The sequence below is a fragment of the Pan paniscus genome, chromosome 18 (assembly GCF_029289425.2).
Source record: "Pan paniscus chromosome 18, NHGRI_mPanPan1-v2.0_pri, whole genome shotgun sequence".
Lineage (NCBI taxonomy): Eukaryota > Metazoa > Chordata > Mammalia > Primates > Hominidae > Pan > Pan paniscus.
The window spans coordinates 67,848,873-67,867,073 of record NC_073267.2 but is presented as its reverse complement, the minus strand read 5'-3'; the positions used below and the strand labels follow the sequence as shown (position 1 = coordinate 67,867,073).

Genomic DNA, 18,201 nt, shown 5'->3' with positions numbered 1-18,201 from the left:
TTGAAGGGACCAAATCAAAATCTAAACGACTAACTGGAGGGCTGCTGGGGAGAGGGGAAGTCCGACAGGCTTGAAGGCAGATCTGTAATTGAAAATGAGTTCAAAAGCTACATGTAATACAATCTGTTCAAAACGTAAAATAGAGGCTAAATTTTGGACATGAATACCTACATATTCCTGACACATGGCCCCTGAGGAATTTCTTTTTTTTAGGAAGTAGGAAAAAATGGCAGCAGACTTAGAGTTGACTTTAAATATAAAGCTATGTGTGAAAAGAATGATGCCAAAAGTTAAATAATATGCTTTTCTCGCTCTATGAATGGTTTCTCGGGCCCTGGCTATATATAAATGCTGCGGTAGTAATGGAAATCTCATCTTCCTAGGACACAGCACCCTCCTACAGAGAATGTACCTCCTATTTATGTGTACCACACAAGCAAAAGAGCAGCTGCTAAAACATGGATTTATTTGTGCATTACCGTCAAATATGACCAAAGACACAATTCTGATAGCTTTGATTATCTGTAGTACTAGTGACAGAAAGAGCACTTGTACAGAACATATTCATGTACAAAGCCAATCATTTATTTAGCACTAAAATCAAATTATAAAAACAACAATTCCATCTTAAAACAGGCATTTTAAAAGCATTTCTGTGGTTCTAAGTTTGCATCAAGACAGTCTTAAGTTTGCATCTGCACAATCTGGATACCCAAATCCCTCTATAATTTCCAAAGACAAAGACAATTTTTGCTAGTTGTGAGGTGTCAGGGGGAAGCAGTGATGCCCCGCAAACAGTCTAATGGGCCCAGGGAACCCTGTTTCTTTCTCAACCTGAGGTTGCATCCTTGATCTCCAGGAAAAGAGATTAGTGCTTGCTTAACCAGGTTCCTAGTAAATGGTCAGGGATCTTCTATGCAATAATGTTGCAAAAGTTACTGAAGAGGAAAAAAAAAGCACAACGGAGGCTTCTTGCCCATTTACACTTGCAATGTTAGATTTTGAAAACAGGGCCCTTCATAGTCAGCAACCAAGTCCTGACTTCCGGATGTAATGCAGGCTGGTTAACAGCCCTTAATAACTACATTGCAATTCCAAACGACTCCCTGACAGCTTTTCTAGACAGGGAGTAGAATTAAGTGTGTGGGTGCTCTTAGGCTCTCCGAGGCAATAACAAGCTCAGTTTAACCATTTCCCTTCTGGGTTGACTGCTGAGTTATGCAGATTCCAGTTCATTAAGCCCTGAGTATAGAGTATGAGGCCAACATCTTTTCTTTAGTAAAAGCCATGCCATTCGTCTGCCTTTCCCTTTTCCTCCTTTATCTGGGCGACTGTTTTTGGAAACTGGGGTAACTCCCTGCAGGCAGGCAGCAGGAGATATCTCCAAGTCAGGCTGGCATGGTGGGGTGCTATCCTCTGTACAACCATGAGGAAGATGAGGCAAATAAGATCAAGAGAGCATTTTGTGAACAGGCGATGACCCAGTTTGTACCTGTGCTTTGTGGCTAGTGAAACTGTACATCTGAAGCTGTCCAAACTCCCAGCCACAAGGAATCTCAGTTGCAACTCTACTGTGATATATTATATGGCAGTGATTCTTATTTAGGAAGGACTTTGATTTCTCCTTGGCCATGGGTTCTTGGGTTAAAGGGCCTGGGCTGTGGGTCAGCAGGGTGGGACGGTCCTGGAAGACTCACAGAGCCAGGGACACCCACATCCTCCAGCATGTCCAGTTCCCTATAATTCTCTATGGCCACAGGAAATAAGCCATGAAATGGGACAGGATTCTGGTTCTGTACAAGGTCAACCAGCTCCTATCAAGGACACACGGAGGGATACGTGTGCGAGGAGCCATTCTGTGTTCTTCCGGCCTTCAGTCTTCCATATCAGTGAATTTTCTCTTCTTGTAATTCTGAACGAGGTTGGAAGCTGTGATCTGAGAAGCCTGCCCCTTCTCCCAACACTGAAAGTCATTCAGTCCTTTCTGCCCTGTTTGAAATAAGCCCCTCTCCATCTCGTCTAGCCTGGCTACCAGGGCTGAAGTGTCTTCGTTGTAAGCATTCTGTGAGGAGTCCATGATGCGGCGAAAACGTCCGATAAAAGTCTGGGAAACAAGGGAGTGAGACAAGTCAGGGTTGACCTCACACCCCACAAAGTCATATCCATTTTTATCTCAGAACATTTAAATGGCATGAAAAGAAAGAATGATGTGTAGGACTCAGAAGGAGGTCTGAATTCCCTCTAGCACCCAAGTAAGTTATTGCACATTGCCACGCCTCAATTTCCTCATCTGTGAAGTGGATTGTTATGAAAATCCAGTAAGTTGTTAAGAAAACCAATGAATACATGTAATGCACCTAGCAAATGGCTAGCACACAGCAAGCTCCTTGAGAAGCATCACCTATTATTGTCATTAGTAGCAAATGCTTCTGTCCCAAGAGGAAGAAATGATGGTTTCTTCTAACAGTAACAGAATAAAAAAGTAATTATGAAAAATTAAAATAAGGTTATACCATAAAGGTTGGGAACAGATGTATAACATTGTTTTGTCCTGGAAAAGTAATAACAATATGAGTTATTGTTTATTACACGGCATTACATAGTTTTACCACAACTCTATAATTTTGGCACTATTATCATCTCCATCAATTCTTACAGGTGAATTGATGTCTAGAGAGGTCAAGTAGCTTGACCAAGTCATATTGCTAGTTCATGGCAGGGCCAAGCCCTAACCCCAGAACAAAGGAAGGAAACAACCCAATAACTCTTGTATTTCCAACAGGAACCCTCAGGCCAGGCCTGGGACTGTGTATCTAAGTGCCTGTCACCTGTAATGCACCATCGCCCTTTTTTTCTCTTTTTTCTTTTTAATAGAGATGGGATCTCACTATGTTGCCCAGGTTGGTCTTGAACTCCTGGGCTCAGCGATCCTCCCGCCTTGGCCTCCCAAAGTGCTGGGATTATAGGTGTGAGCCACCATGCCTGGCCATCATCACCCTTTTCTCATTTCCTAGAGTTCCTGCTGGCCTCAACTTGTAGCAAGCAAATATGAGGAGTGGCAGACAAGTCATATTAAAAAAATGTGTGTGTGTGTGTGTGTGTGTGTGTGTATATATATAAATATATAAAATGGACAGACAGTGTAACTGTAGGCTGACCTGGAATAATAACAGACTAAATTTACAAGTCATACACTGTCCTGGGTAAAAGTAGTATCTGTGGCTGGCTCCTGAGACAAGTGCAGCACCACAGGTTTTCACACCCATTACTTGCCTGCAGCAGAGACTGGGAAATGTCTGCATTCTCGGGACTGTCAAAATGCAGGAGCTGGGAGCCAAACCCGTAGAAATGGGGCCCCATTTTGTGGAGGTCCACCACATTGGGATCTGCACTGAACACAGTCCTCCAACCCTCTTGGTAGATCTTGGGGAGTTCCACAGAAAGGATCCGTCGCTTGTTGTCAAAAAGTCCTTTTGCCAGCCACAAGGGTAGTTCAAGCTTGGAACCCTGCAGCATGCATGAATGTAGATTTTAAAAACAGACAAGTAACATAGCAAATGTGTGTGACGAAAAGGAAATATACACATCGCCTGCGCAATACTGCCTTTTCTCTTTGGGGGAGTGGCTGTCAAGCACAGAAGACCTGGTCGTGACTCGAAGCAATGAAGTGTGTGGGCTGAAGTTTTATGTGATGATGGAATGGAGAGAGAAAATGGATTTATACAACAAAAACATGGTGAACAAAAATGTAGCATAAGTGAGAGTTTTCTAACTAACACATAAAAATTGTCCAATTGTAGACACTTCAGAGCTATAGTAAACATTTCCTTTTTCTTTGAATATTCAATATTTATTCTAAATATCCACTTGCCGAGTGCCTGCTATGTACTAAGCACCCTATTGGATGCTAGGGGTCAGAAAGAAAAATAAGATCAACCTGAGCTTGAGTGGCAGCCCCTTTCCATCCCACTTCACAGCTTCAGAGATGACAGCACACATGTCTCTAGTTTTTAAAGCCTCAATAGAATTAGAAAACAAGATGAGGTGGTCATGACAGACCAGAAATTAAGAGTCATAAATCTCCAAAAAATCAAAGGCAAACAACTGGATTGAATGAAGCAGTAAGAGCCAAAACTCTCACAAGGGAGAACTGTTGCAAAAAGATGGGAGCAGCTTTGTGGGTGTGGAAGCAGAGCTTTTGGCAAACTGCACAGGACTAGACAGACCAATATTGAGTTCAAGGCTACCAACACCACCAGGACATGAGGGCCTAAGATCTGAGAAAGAAGGGAGGGAAGTAAGCCCACTATTTGACACCGAATAGCAGAGAAATTAGGCGCCAACTTTAAGATAAACTTAGAAATCAAATGGAAATTCCAGAACTGAAAAATACAATAATTGAACCTAAGAAGTCAATAGATTAAATCAAATTTAACATGTTTACTGGATTGGATTTGGATGAAGAGAGGACTGTGAATGAGAAAAGGTCAATAGAAAATATCCAGACTAAAGTATCTAGAGAAAAAACAGAGAAGAGCCTAAGAGATGTATGAAATAAGGTGTAAAAGAAAGAAAAAGTTCAACATGCATGTAATTTGATGGGCAGGAGCGATAGATTGAGGCAAAATAAATGTCTGAAGAGATAATAGCTATATATTATCCAAAATTAAAAAAAGGTATCAAACCACAGATTCAAGGAACATTATGAATAACAAGTATTAATAGAATAAATACTAATAAAATCACAACTAGGCATATATTACCTGAATTACGAGACCAAAGACAGAGAAAATCCTAAAAACAGCTGTAGATGGGAGTGAGGAACACACTGCCTTTAAAGAATGAACATTAAGAGTTAAACCCAACTTTTTGGCCGGGGCCGGTGGCTCACGCCTGTAATCCCAATAAAAGGTGAAGCTGGCTGGGCTTCTGGGTTGGGTGGGGACTTGGAGAACTTTTCTGTCTAGCTAAAGGATTGTAAATGCACCAATCAGTGCTCTGTATCTAGCTAAAGGTTTGTAAACACACCAATCAGCACTCTGTAAAAACAGACCAATCAGCACTCTGTAAAACGGACCAATCAGCACTCTGTAAAATGAACCATCAGCTCTCTGTAAAATGGACCAATCAGCAGGATGTGGGTGGGGCCAAATAAGGGAATAAAAGCAGGCCACCAAGCCACCAGCAGCAACCTGCTTGGGTCCCCTTCCACGCTGTGGAAGCTTTGTTCTTTAGCTCTTCACAGTAAGTCTTGCTGGCTGCTCACTCTTTGGATCCCCACTACCTTCATGAGCTGTAACACTCACTGCAAAGGTCTGCAGCTTCACTCCTGAAGCCAGAGAGACCACAAACCCACCAGAAGAAAGAAACTCCGGACACACCACCTTTAGGAACTGTAACACTCACCACAAGGGTCTGCGGCTTCATTCTTGAAGTCAGCGAGACCAGCGAGACCAAGAACCCACCTGAAGGAACCAATTCCAGACACACCAATAATTTGAGAGGCCAAGGCGGGCAAATCACATGGGCTCAGGGGTTCGAGACGGGCCTGACCAACATGGTGAAACCCCGTTTCTACTAAAAATACAAAAATTAGCCAGGCATAGTGGTGGGCGCCTGTAATCCTAGCTACTCAGGAGGCTGAGGCAGAAGACTCGCTTGAACACAGGAGGCAGAGGTTACAGTGAGCCGAGATCACACCATTGTACTCCAGCCTGGGCGACAGAGCAAGACTCCGTCTCAAAAAAGAAAAAAAAAAAAAGGCAACTTCTTAACAGAAACTGTGGAAGCCACAAAACAATGGAAATGGAATTTTTTTTTATGTGCTAAAAGAACATAACTGTGAGTGTAAAATCTTATACCCAGTGAAAATGTCCTTTAAAAGTAAAAGTGAAATAAAGGCATTTCCATAGAGAAAGTATGCAGGAAAGATACACAGTAGGCCTGAGACTGCTATCTTAGCAAGGCCTGCTGCAAGGTTGGCCCTTGGTTGGCATTTGGGAACTTGGATTTCAGGAGGATTCTCACCCGTCCTAGAACTGATGAGAGTGTGCCTGAACTGTTTGCGCAAACAATGTGATTCATGTTGAACACCTGCTTTCCCTCTGGAAGTCTGAATTTTGGTCTGTGCTAGACAGAAAGTGCCACATGAACAGCCTCCAATAAAACCCTGGGGACTGAGTCTTTAACAAGCTTCCCTGGGAGACAGTATTTCAAACATTTTATCAGAATTCAAATTACTGGAGAATTTAAGTGCATCCTGTGTGACTCCACTAGGAGAGGACTCTTGGAAGCTTGTGCCTGGTCTCCTCCGGACTTTACTCCATGCAACCTTTCCCTCTGCTAATTTTGCTTTATATCCTTTTGATGTAATCAATCTTAACCATGAGTGTGACTATATGCTGAATCCTTTGAGTCCTCTTAGTGAATCATCAAATCTGGGTTGGTCTTGGGCATCTGTGACACAGACAGAAACTGAGACTTATCACCAGAAGATCCAGAATAAGGGAATTCTGAAGAGAGAATGCAAACGATTCCAGAAAGAACTACGGAAATGCAGAAAGGAAAAACAAGTCATGAAAAGAATATATAAGTGGGTATATAATAATAATGTTTTACAGGGGTTTTCAATGAGTCAAACTAGAATACATCATAATAACACAAGAGAAAAAATGGGTTTAAGTGTTCTAAGATTCTAGTCATTTCTGTGAAGTGGTGAAGGTAGTAACTTATATAACATTCTTTTTGGTCAGAAATGATTGTGTAATATATTTAAGGTAGCCACTAAAATAACAGAAGAATATATAACTAAATAAACTAATAAAAAAGTAAATGAATAATAAAATAAATTTGATTAATGCAAAAGGAAGTCAAGAAAGGATAGAAAAAGAAAGCTAAAACAGATGGGACATAAGAAAATAGTAAGAAGGTAAAAATGAATACAAATATGTCAATAATTAAATGTAAATGGATTAAATATAACAATTAAAAATCAGCACACTGCACACAAAACAAAACCCAACTATATGCTGCATAAAAGAGACATACCTTAAATATGAAGGCACAGAAAAATTAAAAATAGGATAAAAAAAAGTCATGTAAACACAAATCAAAAGACAGGAGCATTAGAGATAAAGGGAGACATATGACAATAATAAAAGGGTCATTATATCTACCAGAAAATTATTAATATATGTCTAAATTAACAGAAGTAAAAGGATAAACAGACTAATCCATAATCATAATGAGAGACTTTAACATTTTTTTAATCTTTTTTTTTTTTTTTCAGAGAGGGGGTCTTCTTCTGTCACCCAGGCTGGAGTGCAGTGGTCTTCTAGGCTCAAGTAATCCTCTTGCCTCAGTCTCCTGAGTAGGTGGGACTATAGGCATGTGCCACCACACTCAGCTAATTTTTCAATTTTTCCTAGAGACAGGGTCTTGCTATGTTGCTTAGGCTGATCTCAAACTCCTGGCCTCAAGTGAGCCTCTCACCTCCACCTCCCAAAGTGCTAGGGTTACAGGCAGGAGCCACCATGCCTGGTCCACATGTTTTACAGGATAAAAAAAAAGGTAGAAAAAAAAAAATTGCAAGGATAGAGAATATCTCAACAAAACAATTAACAAATGAGCTAATTTACACATACAGATTATTTATTGCACACTATGACTTCCCATAGACATCTTTTCAAGTCCACACAGAATGGTTAAATTGGTCTTATGCTTTGCCATAGAGCAAGTCTCAGCAACTTTCAAGACTGAAATCATGTAGACTATGTTTTCTGGCCACGGTGGAATTAAGCTAGAAATAAAAAATGGTAAATGACCAAATCTCAAAATGTTTGAAATTAAGCACTAGTCTTCTAAATACCTACAGGTCAAAAAAGAAATCACAATTAAACAGTATTTTAAACAGTATTTTAAAACACAAAATTAAACAGTATTTTAAAATTTTTATTTATTTTTTTTTGAGACAGTATCTTGCTCTGTCACCTAGGCTGGAGTGCAGTGGTGTGATCACGGCTCACTGCAGTACTGACCCTCCAAGGCTTAAGTGATCCTCTTGCCTCAGCCTCCTGAGTAGCTGTGACCACAGGTGTGTGCTACCATGCTCGGCTTTTTAAAAAAATTTTTTGTAGAGATGGGGACTCACTATGTTGCCTAGGCTGGTCTCGAACTCCTGGGCTCAAGTGATCCTCCTGCCTCCACCTCCCAGTGTTGGGTCTACAGGTGTGAGCCACCATGCCTGGCCTAAAAAGTATTTTTAGTTCATTGATAATGAAAATATAACACATCAAAACTTATGAAATGCAATTAAAGTTGTGAATTGAATAGAATAATTTCACTTAAAAGAAATGAATAGCTATGAATGTATAAAAGAAGATTGAAAAATTAATGACCTAGGTTTCCATCTCAAAATGTGTGTCTGTGTGTGTGTGTGGTGGGAGAATTAAGCCCAAATAAAGTAGAAGGAAAGAACTAATTAAGAAATTAATGACCTAAAAAACAAAGGTACAAAAGAGAAAACCAACAGAGTCCTAAGTTAGTTCTTTTAAAAGAATAAAGAAATTGATAGACTCCTGGCGCAAGGGTAATCAAGAAAGGGAGAACACAATTTATTGATATTAAAAATAAAAATAAGGACACCACTGTAATCCTACTGACGTTAAAAAGATAGTAAAGGAAATTCTGAACATTGTACTGATACCATTGAAAATTTAGACAAAAAAAAAAATACAAAAATTAGCTGGACATGGTGGCATGTACCTGCAATACCAGCCACATAGGTGGCTGAGGTGGGAGGATCACTGGAGCCTGGGAGGTCAAGGCTGCAGTGAGCCATATCACACCACTGCACTCCAGCCTGGGCAACAGAGAAAGACCCTGTCTCAAAAAAAAAAAAAAAAAAAAAATTAGATAAAATGGTCAAAGTTTTAGTTAAAAACCAAATATACCAAAACTAACACAAGAAGAAGTCAAGTCTGAATAATCCTATAAATGAAATTAAATGTCATACAAACCTTCCTACACAAATCTCCCATGCAGAAGGATTCTAAAGATTTAATGTAGACACTCTGCACTCAAAGAAGTGGAACATGACTCCCTACTCCTTCAGTGTGACAGTGATAATGACTTCCATCCAAAGAGTACAGTATGAAAAGGTGGAGAAACCTAATGAACATTACCTCTGCCAAGGTTCAAATGAACAGTAAAAAGTCCTGTTGATAGTGGGCACCCTTAATATGTGATGAAAATGGCACTTTACCTCTGTGGTCTTCCTCCCTAAAGCTGATAATCAAGTCTAATGCTGAGAAAAAAAGAATAAAAAACAAAAACAAAGAAGGCTGGGCGAGGTGGCTTACGCCTGTAATCCCAGTACTTTGGGAGGCTGAGTTGGGTGGATCACTTGAAGTCAGGACTTCCAGACCAGCCTGGCCAACCTGGTGAAACCTCGTCTCTACTAAAAATACAAAAATTAGCTGGGTGTGGCGGTGGGCGCTTGTAATCTCAGCTACTTGGGAGGCTGAGGCAGAATTGCTTGAACCCAGGAGGTGGAGGAGGCTGCAGTGAGCTGAGATTATGCCACTGCACTCTGGCCCGGATGACAGGGTAACTCCATGTCAAAAAAACAAAAACAAAAAAAACAAAACCAAAAACAAAACTACCCCCAAACCAAAGATTTCCAACTGAGGAACATTTTACAAAATACCTGACCACCACTCCACAAAACCGTCAAGGTCATTAGAACAAGGAGGTCTGATTAATTGTCACAACCAAGAGAAGGCTAAGGAAACATGTCTACTAAATGCAGTGTGGTATCCTAGGTGGAATCCTGGAATAGAAAAAGGGCATTAACTAAAAACTAAGGAAATATGAATTAAGTATGGGCAGCATAGCGCCATGTTTACCAGTGTGTATGGGAACGAAATCCTCATCTGCTAGGATGAAAGTCAACAGATAATGTCTACATTAAAAAAAAACAACCCAACAAGGTAAGTTTAAGAATATTATTTAGAAATATGAAGATGAATCTTGAAGACACCACTAAAAAAGGTACATGAGCCCTGTGGACTTGGAGGGGGAAGTGGGAAAAGGAAGGCAGGACCTGCTATTTTTTTTCTTATAAATCTTTTGGTACTATTTGACTTTTTTTTTTTTTTTTTTTTTTTTTTTTTTTGAGATGGAGTCTCACTCTGTCGCCAGGCTGGAGTGCAGTGGCACAGTCGCGGCTCACTGCAACCTCTGCCTCCTGGGTTCAAGAAATTCTCCTGCCTCAGCCTCCAGAGTAGCTGAGATTACAGGCGCCTGCCACCACACCCAGCTTTCTAGTAGAGATGGGGTTTCACCATGTTGGCCAGGATGGTCTGGATCTCTTGACCTCGTGATCCGCCCGCCTCAGCCTCCCAAAGTGCTGGGATTACAGGCGTGAGCCACCGCATCCGGCCTATTTGACTTTTAAAACGTTGGTTATGTATTACTTTGATAAAAATTAACTTGAAACAAACAGACCAAACAAAAAACATCGTTCTATACAAAACTTAGGTGAAACAGGATATCCAAATTAATCATTACAAGCCATGTTCCTGGGACAATTTTATATTTGAAGCCATATGGCCTTGGTTTCCGAATCCCAGCTCACCACTAACTGAAGCCCTGGCCAAGTGACCCAACCTTTCTGGTTGTTGAAGGATTAAAGGGAAAAGCTTACTCCCCACACCCAACCATGCTGCCACTAAGTAAGCCTCAGTAGGGCTTACTGACCCTGTCATCATTATGCAGGAATGAATTTAGCAACTTGGGGTTCCTACTTATCACATGCTCTTACAGAACCCAAAGCTGTTTTAAGGCAAACATGATCAGAACTCTAATTCTTAAGTATTCAGCTGGAGCCAATCTTTAAGCATTCAACACACGTTGCAGGGGGTAAGGGGAAGACACTAATTTGGACAGTTTCAAAAAAGAAATCAATGTTGGAGGCTGCCTGGCGACCTAGGATAAATGTAGTTTCACCACAGATGGCGAACAAGAAGTCTGGAGACCACCCCGAGCGCGACGGGACCCCCGCGGAGTTTCCGAGAAGTCGTTAGCGCCTTCGGCCCTGGCTCCTCGAAAACTACAAATCCCAAAGGGCAGCGCGCCCCGATGCGGCGTCCCAGGGCCGCGGGGCCCGCCGGGAGCTGCAGTCTTTCCGGGCGGGACCCCGCACCCAAAGGCTCACCTGTGGGACCGCGTTCTCAGTCTCGGCGCCTGCGCTCCGCTCCAGGAAGAAAGCGCCAAGGCGAGGCATGGCGGTCTCCGTGCGCACCGGCAGCTTCTCGTGGGACATCAGGATGTCGTCCAAAGAAAGAAAGTTCTCCTCAGGCCCCAGCGCACCCGACTCCACTCGGAAATAAGCCTCCGACATGGCGGCCACTTGAGCTTCTCCGCTTCCACTCGCGTGATTCGGAGGAGCCTCAGGAGTTAGGGGTGTACAAGACGGGGAAGCGGAGACTGGGCAGGATGGTTGGGGTCAGGAAAGTGGATTGAAATTCGTTTCCCGCGCCCGGGGACGCATCAGACAGGAGCAGTCGATTCGGGCGGTACCGCCCAGGCAGAAGCAATCGATCAAGTCTGCAGATTTAGAGCAGCGGGGCACGGCTGGGGAGCGGTAGGTGGGGGCGCCGGAAGTTTTCTTCCCTCCGCTTGTTGCACGGTGTGGGAACGTTACGAAGAAGCTGGAACGCTCGTTGAAGCTCCTGGACCCATTTGTACTGGATTGTGTTCATGTGATCCTTAACTATTTATATGAAATTAAAAACACTTTGCAACACTTTTAGGGGTTTAAAATAAAAGCATCTTGTGCCCTTCACTCCAGGCCTAGGTCCGACCCTTTCCTACAGTTTTTTTTCACTATGCAACTCCGTTAATCTTAGTATTTGAAAGAAATGTTAAACAAACAAAAACTACCAGCACTATCCCCAGCGAGTTATTATGGTCTAGATGATGAACTAGTGTGTTGTATTTTGTTAGTATTTTGGTGGGGGTTGGACGGGGTGGGTAGAGGGGTGGAGCACTAGACTGCACATGGCTTGCTAAGGTTGTGAGTATACTTCAGGGTGTCTTAGCTCATCATCAACTGACAATCTCCTTTTGTGGCTCTGAATTTAAATCCCTGAAAATGGAAATCCAATTGGTCCAGTTTATTGATTGGTCCAGGTACGCCACAATGGTCATAGATCTCCAGCCACCCTGTAGATGGGGGTGCCTGTGTTGGGTGCGATCACTATCCAGTGACCAGGGGAAGGACCATGGTCGCATAGTACCAGGTTTGGTGGCTCTCCTAAGCCAGGGCTATGGGTGGCGGCATATTGTTGAGAGATGCACTACAGAACTTACTTCGTCTAGAGCATTTCTGGGGCTACTGGAGCCGGGAGTAAAGGGTGTGTGTGAAGGGAGGTGTGTATTAACCATGGATTTTAGTTTCGGTTTTCTGTATTTTATGATGCTTTGACATCTTGGGGCCTTGGGGACCTGGGGAGGAATTGCCCCTTTCAGAGTTAGCTAATTCCTAGAGATAGCAAACAACTTGCTTGTGAACACCCCTTTCATATACAAACCAACCAACCCAAGCCTATATCCCCACACCATCTTTATGCATCTCACACACCAATATTTTCCCTGCCCCAAGTCACTGTAATAAACCACCCCATGGCCAAGTACCAGACAACTAAAATTCACCTCTATATCCCAGAGCTTGCCAACATTATTCAAATTATTCAATCCTAAGCTTGCTCAGACTTCCCTTCCCTGCTTCGCCCATTCCTTCCCACGGCAATAAAGGCTCTGGGCTTTCTCCTCACTCTCTCTACCTCCTCATTGACCATAATACTTTCTCGTGTGGCCGTAGGCACAGCCCCTTCTCTTGAGAACTATAATAAAATTTTCAAAGGCATTGGCCACTAATTCATTGATTGTCATCACCCAGTCACCTTTATAAATGAAATTCTGAGGACAATGAAAACAAGGTGCAGTGGGGTGGAAAGGAATGGCCAAACTGGAAAATCTTGGTACCATTCTAACGAGTTAGGCCATTCCATAGAAAATGGGAGGAAAATGTAAGGTTTGGGGGCAAATAATAACATAAATCTGGGCTTCAGGAAGAGAATTCCAGCAGTAGATAAAGAAGAGAGAGATTAGATGCTTGGAAGCTGTTCAGTGGGCAGTATTTGGCAACCAATTGGATATAGGAAGTGAAGTATAGTGAGTAGTCAAAAGATTCAAGTTTTGAACGTGGCTGACCAGGTGGATGGACATGTCATGAATAGATACACAGAACACAGGAATAGGGGCAGCTGGAGGGAAGGGATGAGTTCAGTTTGGGACACATGGTGTCCAGGAGCTACTAGACAGGAAGGTCTGCAGCCCAGTGGAGAAAGCAGCCTAGAAGCTTTAGAGAGGAGGCACACTGAGAGGCAGTTATATGAAGGTTTTTTCCTTTTTCATATTTTAAATGTTCAGTTTGTGATACAGTCCAATGTAAAAATAAACACAATCTGCAGTGATAATTTAGAATTTCTCTGATGACATGCATATATGGTACTGGATGTAGTTTGAGACAGAAATATGATTTGGCTAATTGAAGGCAATGTTATTTACTGCCAAGAAGAGTAAGCTATTTTTTATGCTGATATAATTAAGATAGATGCATACTGATTTATTGATGCCAAAGAAAGGCATTATTTTTGTACAAAGACCACAATACTGGCTCCAAACTCAAATACCACTATTATTTTAATAATACAGTAACAGGCCAATGTTTAACATAAAATCAGATTGCCTTGTTTGTCTTACTTAATGTCTTGGCTCATCATGAAACTATCATTGTGTATATATTGTTCTATTTAAACTGTCCTCTCCTTGAACTAATAAACAAGTGAATAAATCAGAAAAAGGTGAAATTAGTGAATGTTTGAGCTTATGATGCTGAACTGCATCAATTCATTTAACAAAAGTGGCATGTGGTTTTCAAGCATAGATATGTGTTAATAGCTTAAATCCTAAGAACCAGGAGTATTTCTGTTCTCTGAGAAAGCTGTGTTCCTTGGCACCCAGCCAACCAATCAATGTACCAGTATTATGCTGAACAGAATTGCATTATACAGATAATATTCACAGTATATTTGGTATATTTACAATATACAAAATTTAGTATTCTGAAAAGTGACTGCTGGATTCTTGAAAACAGAGTATTTTTTCCATTGTAATCCTTTCAAGATTTCAGAATCATAGAACTACAGTGTTTTAGAACTTAGAACAAGTGTTTTGGTGAACAGGGCAGGGGCCTCTTTAGCTTTTATGACTTGCCCTCAAAAGTCATAGCCTCCAAAGAACACACAGGCTTTAGATGAGCAAAACCTCAAGCAGTTTTACATCTGTTCTTTTGAATACCAGTGCTTTCTAAATTTCTTCCATTGAGTGGGGAGGTTGTGGTGCAAGTGACAGAAATGCAAATCTGGGGGTGGGGAGAAAAAGAAGAAATATGAAAAACTGTACACATGGTTCATTGAAAGAAAAAGAAAGAAAAAAGAAATGTATTGGGCGCCATCCTTCCAGTTGCTTGGTCAGGTCAAAATTTGGGGGTTTTCCTTGATCTCCTCCCCTAACCCTTACACTTTGTAATGGCCCATCAGCTAAATGGCCCATCAGCAAATGTTGACTTAACATTCATATTTCTAGAATCTGACCATTTCTCATCATTCTGGTTTAAGCCACCATCATCTCTTGCTTGGATTTTTGCATTAGCTCTCTAGTCCTCTTGCTTCTGCCCATGACCTCCCTATTGTTCCTTAAGCATCCCAGACACACTCGGGCCTCAGTGCTTTGCCTTGTTTGTTCCACTACCTGAATTGTGTTTCTCTTGGATTTCCACATGGCTTGTCCCTTTCAGGTCTTTACTTAAAAGCCACTGTCTCGATGAGGTCTTCCCTGGCCGCCCTATCTAAAATTTTAACTATTTAACAACAATTTTAACGACTCACACACTTGATATCCCCTGCTATGGTTTGACTGTATCCCCCAAAATTCATGCATTGGAAACTTAATCCCCAATACAATAATGTTGGGATGTGAGTCCTAATGGGAGGTGTTTAGATCATGAGGGCTCTACCCTCAAGAATGGATTAATGCCATTATAGAAAGGGATTGGAGGAGTGGGTTCTCTCTCTACACATGCCATGTGAGGACACAGAATTTGTCCCATTGGCCCTTCTGACTTCCACCATGTGAGGACAGCAAGAAGGCCCTCATCAGACACTGGTGCCTTGATCTTGGACTTCCCAGCCTCCAGAATTATAAGAGAATAAATTTCTGTTCTTTAGAAATTACCCAGTCTCAGCTATTCTGTTACAGCAGCACAGAATGGACTAAGACACCCCCTTTTCCCTTCAGTACTGATCAGTCTCTAACTATATATTTTACTTATCATGTTTATTTTACTTTATTATTTTTCTTTTGAGAAGGAGTTTCTCTCTTGTTGCCCAGGCTGGAGTGCAATGGCACAATCTCTGCTCACTGCAACCTCCACCTCCAGGGTTCAAGTGATTCTCCTGCCTCAGCTTCCCGAGTGGCTGGGATTACAGGCATCAGCCACCATGCCCCGCTAACTTGTATTTTTAGTAGAGACGGGGTTTCAACATGTTGGCCAGGCTGGTCTTGAACTCCTGACCTCAAGTGATCTGCCCACCTCAGCCTCCCAAAGTGCTGGCACTACAGGTGTGAGCCACCTTGCCCGTCCTTTTATCTTGTTTATTGTCTGTCACCCCTACTAAAACATTAGCTCCATGAGGGTGGGGATATTTTTTAGTCTCTTTTTCACTGCTATATCCCCGCTGCCTAGTATGTATTAGGCACTTTGTAAATATTTATTGAGTGATTTAGTGTCTCTTTATTTAGAGCAGTGATATTAAATTTCCTTTAAAACATTAAGTAAAAGTTTTAAGTAAATAATAGTACAGATGATATGTAAATATTAGAGTGGTTACAAAATGTAGCAGTAAAACACTGAAAATACTAAGTTAAAGTGGCTAAAAAATAATTTGCCGGGCGCGGTGGCTCACGCCTGTAATTCCAGCACTTTGGGAGGCTGAGGCAGGTAGATCACAAGGTCAGGAGTTCGAGATCAGCCTGGCCAGCCTGGTGAAACCCCTCTCTACTAAAAATACAAAAAATTAGCTGAGCATGGTGGTACGCACCTGTAGTCCCAGCCACTTGGGAGGCCGAGGCAGGAGAATTGCTTGAACCCGGCAGGCGGAGGTTGCAGTGAACTGAGGTCATGTCACTGCACTCCAGCCTGGGCCACAGAGGGAGACTCTGTCTCAAAAAAAAAAAAAAATTGTTTGCCAAGGTACATGTTAATCACAATATAATTCTGTAGATCCATGCACGAGCTTAAGTCATTAGTATCATGGTGAAAGTTCATTGACTGGGCTCCAGTAATGCAGATTTTGAGTTTTGGTAGAACTGTACTGAATTTTACCTTTATATCAACTATAAAAAAGGAATGCTTAAGCAAATAAAATTTTAAATGGCTTAGTTCCCTACCTATGAAGCATTTCCAGCAGCTGTTTCTACTCAATTGCTGTGTTACTTCAGGAAGCCAACAGGCCTGAGTAGGGTCCAATTTTTACCACTTTAATTGGCTTTGTAACTTTGGGTGAGTTACCTCTCAGAAGCTTCTGTATCTGTAAAATGGAGATAATGATAGTAGCTCACAGAGTTGTGGTGCAGGTGGGACAAATAAGCTAATACACAGTTGGCCCTTGAACAATGAGAAGGTCAGGGCACTGACCCCTACACAGTCAAAAATCTACATATAACATTTTAAATTTAAAAAATTATTTTTAAAATTTTTATAGAGGTGGGATCTTGCTATGTTGCCCAGGCTGGTCCCGAACACCTGGCCTGAAGCAATCCTCCTACCTCAGCCTCCCAAAGTGCTGGGATTATAGGTGTGAGCCACTGCACCTGGCTTACATATAACTTTTAACTTCCCAAAAACTTAGCTACTACTAGCCTGCTGTTGACCAGAAGGCTTATTGATAACAGTCGATTAACAGATATTTTGCATGTTATATGTATTATATACAGAAGCCTTATTAAACAGTTGATTAACAGATTTTTTGCATGCTATATGTATTATATACCGTATTCTTACAATAAAGTAAGCCAAATAAAAGAAAATGTTAAGAAAACCATAAGGAAGAGAAAATACATTTACTATTCATTGAATGGAAGTGAGTCATGATAAAGGCCTGCATCCTTGTCGTCTTCTTGTTGTGTAGACTGAGAAGGAGGAAGAAGAGGAAGGATTGGTCTTGCTATCTCAGGGGTAGCCAAGGTGGAAGAAGTGGAGGACCTGCAAGGGGAGGCAGGAGAGTCAGACACACACGGTACAATTTTTTTTTTTTGAAATGGAGTCTCGCTCTGTTGCCCAGGCTGGGGTGCACTGGTGCAATCTCGGCCCATTGCAAGCTCCGCCTCCTGGGTTCACACCATTCTCCTGCCTCAGGGTCCAGAGTAGCTGGGACTACAGGCGCCTGCCACCATGCCTGGCTAATTTTTTGTATTTTTAGCACAGACAGGGTTTCACCATGGTCTCGATCTCCTGACCTCGTGATCTGCCCACCTCGGCCGCCCAAAGTGCTGGGATTACAGGCATGAGCCACCGCGTCCGGCCTAACCTTTGTATTTTTAGTAGAGATGGGGTTTTACCATATTGGTAAGGCTGGTCTCGAACTCCTGACCTCATGATATGCCCGCCTTGGCCTCCCAAAGTGCTGGGATTACAGGTGTGAGCCACCATGCCCGGCCCATGGTATAACTTTTATTGAAAAAAGCTTCACGTATAAGTGGGGACTCATGCAGTTCAAATCAACCAGTGTTATTCAAGGGTCAACTGTATACACAGCACTGAGCTCAGGGCCTAGCCCACAATAAGAGCTCAATCAATGTCCTTCTTATCATCATTTATTCATATGTTTGTTTAGTGCTGCATCCTTAGCACCTCAGAGAATACCTGGCACATAGCAAGCACTCAAGGAACATTTGTTAAATAGCTGTCATTATTGATGATCATCCTTGGTCTAGGCTTGGCTACACTTGTCTCCCCTTCAGTTCCAGTTACCAAATATACTTGAAGGTGATAAAGTACTGTTCTCCAACTTTTTC

At 42.0% G+C, this 18,201-nt stretch overlaps 1 protein-coding gene and 1 long non-coding RNA gene across 4 annotated transcripts in view; both read right to left on the bottom strand.

Annotated features, from left to right (window-relative positions):
- Positions 1-563: 563 nt before the first annotated feature.
- GINS3 (GINS complex subunit 3) lies at positions 564-15,320 on the bottom strand. Of its 3 annotated transcripts, XM_055099176.2 has the most exons (4): positions 11,216-15,319; positions 8,764-8,880; positions 3,274-3,507; positions 564-2,104 (listed from the first exon to the last, which is right to left on the bottom strand). In XM_055099176.2, the coding sequence occupies exons 1-4, from the start codon at positions 11,399-11,401 to the stop codon at positions 1,874-1,876; spliced, it is 768 nt and encodes a 255-aa protein (XP_054955151.1). In that variant the 5' UTR covers positions 11,402-15,319; the 3' UTR covers positions 564-1,873. The 3 variants fall into 3 exon arrangements, with proteins under 3 accessions (XP_054955151.1, XP_034796219.1, XP_008975614.1); XM_034940328.3 differs by lacking the exon at positions 8,764-8,880 and having other exon boundaries at positions 11,216-15,304; XM_008977366.4 differs by lacking the exons at positions 3,274-3,507; positions 8,764-8,880 and having other exon boundaries at positions 11,216-15,320.
- Positions 15,321-15,956: 636 nt separating this feature from the next.
- The window catches only part of LOC129394081 (uncharacterized), a 92,911-nt gene continuing 90,666 nt past the window's right edge, over positions 15,957-18,201 (bottom strand). The window contains exon 4 of the long non-coding RNA XR_008621277.1: positions 15,957-17,389. This is a non-coding gene — a long non-coding RNA (uncharacterized LOC129394081). The remainder of the gene's footprint in view (positions 17,390-18,201) is intronic.

Excerpts from the sequence above, each read along its gene's own strand:
- GINS3 (XM_055099176.2), bottom strand. The coding sequence starts at position 11,401 with ATGTCGGAGGCTTATTTCCGAGTGGAGTCGGGTGCGCTGGGGCCTGAG. Across the intron at positions 8,881-11,215 it reads CTGAGAACGCGGTCCCACAG|GGTCTTTCTCTGTTGCCCAG; the intron begins GTGAGCCTTTGG and ends TTTTTGAGACAG. Across the intron at positions 2,105-3,273 it reads TTTCCCAGTCTCTGCTGCAG|ACTTTTATCGGACGTTTTCG; the intron begins GCAAGTAATGGG and ends CTTGTTTCCCAG.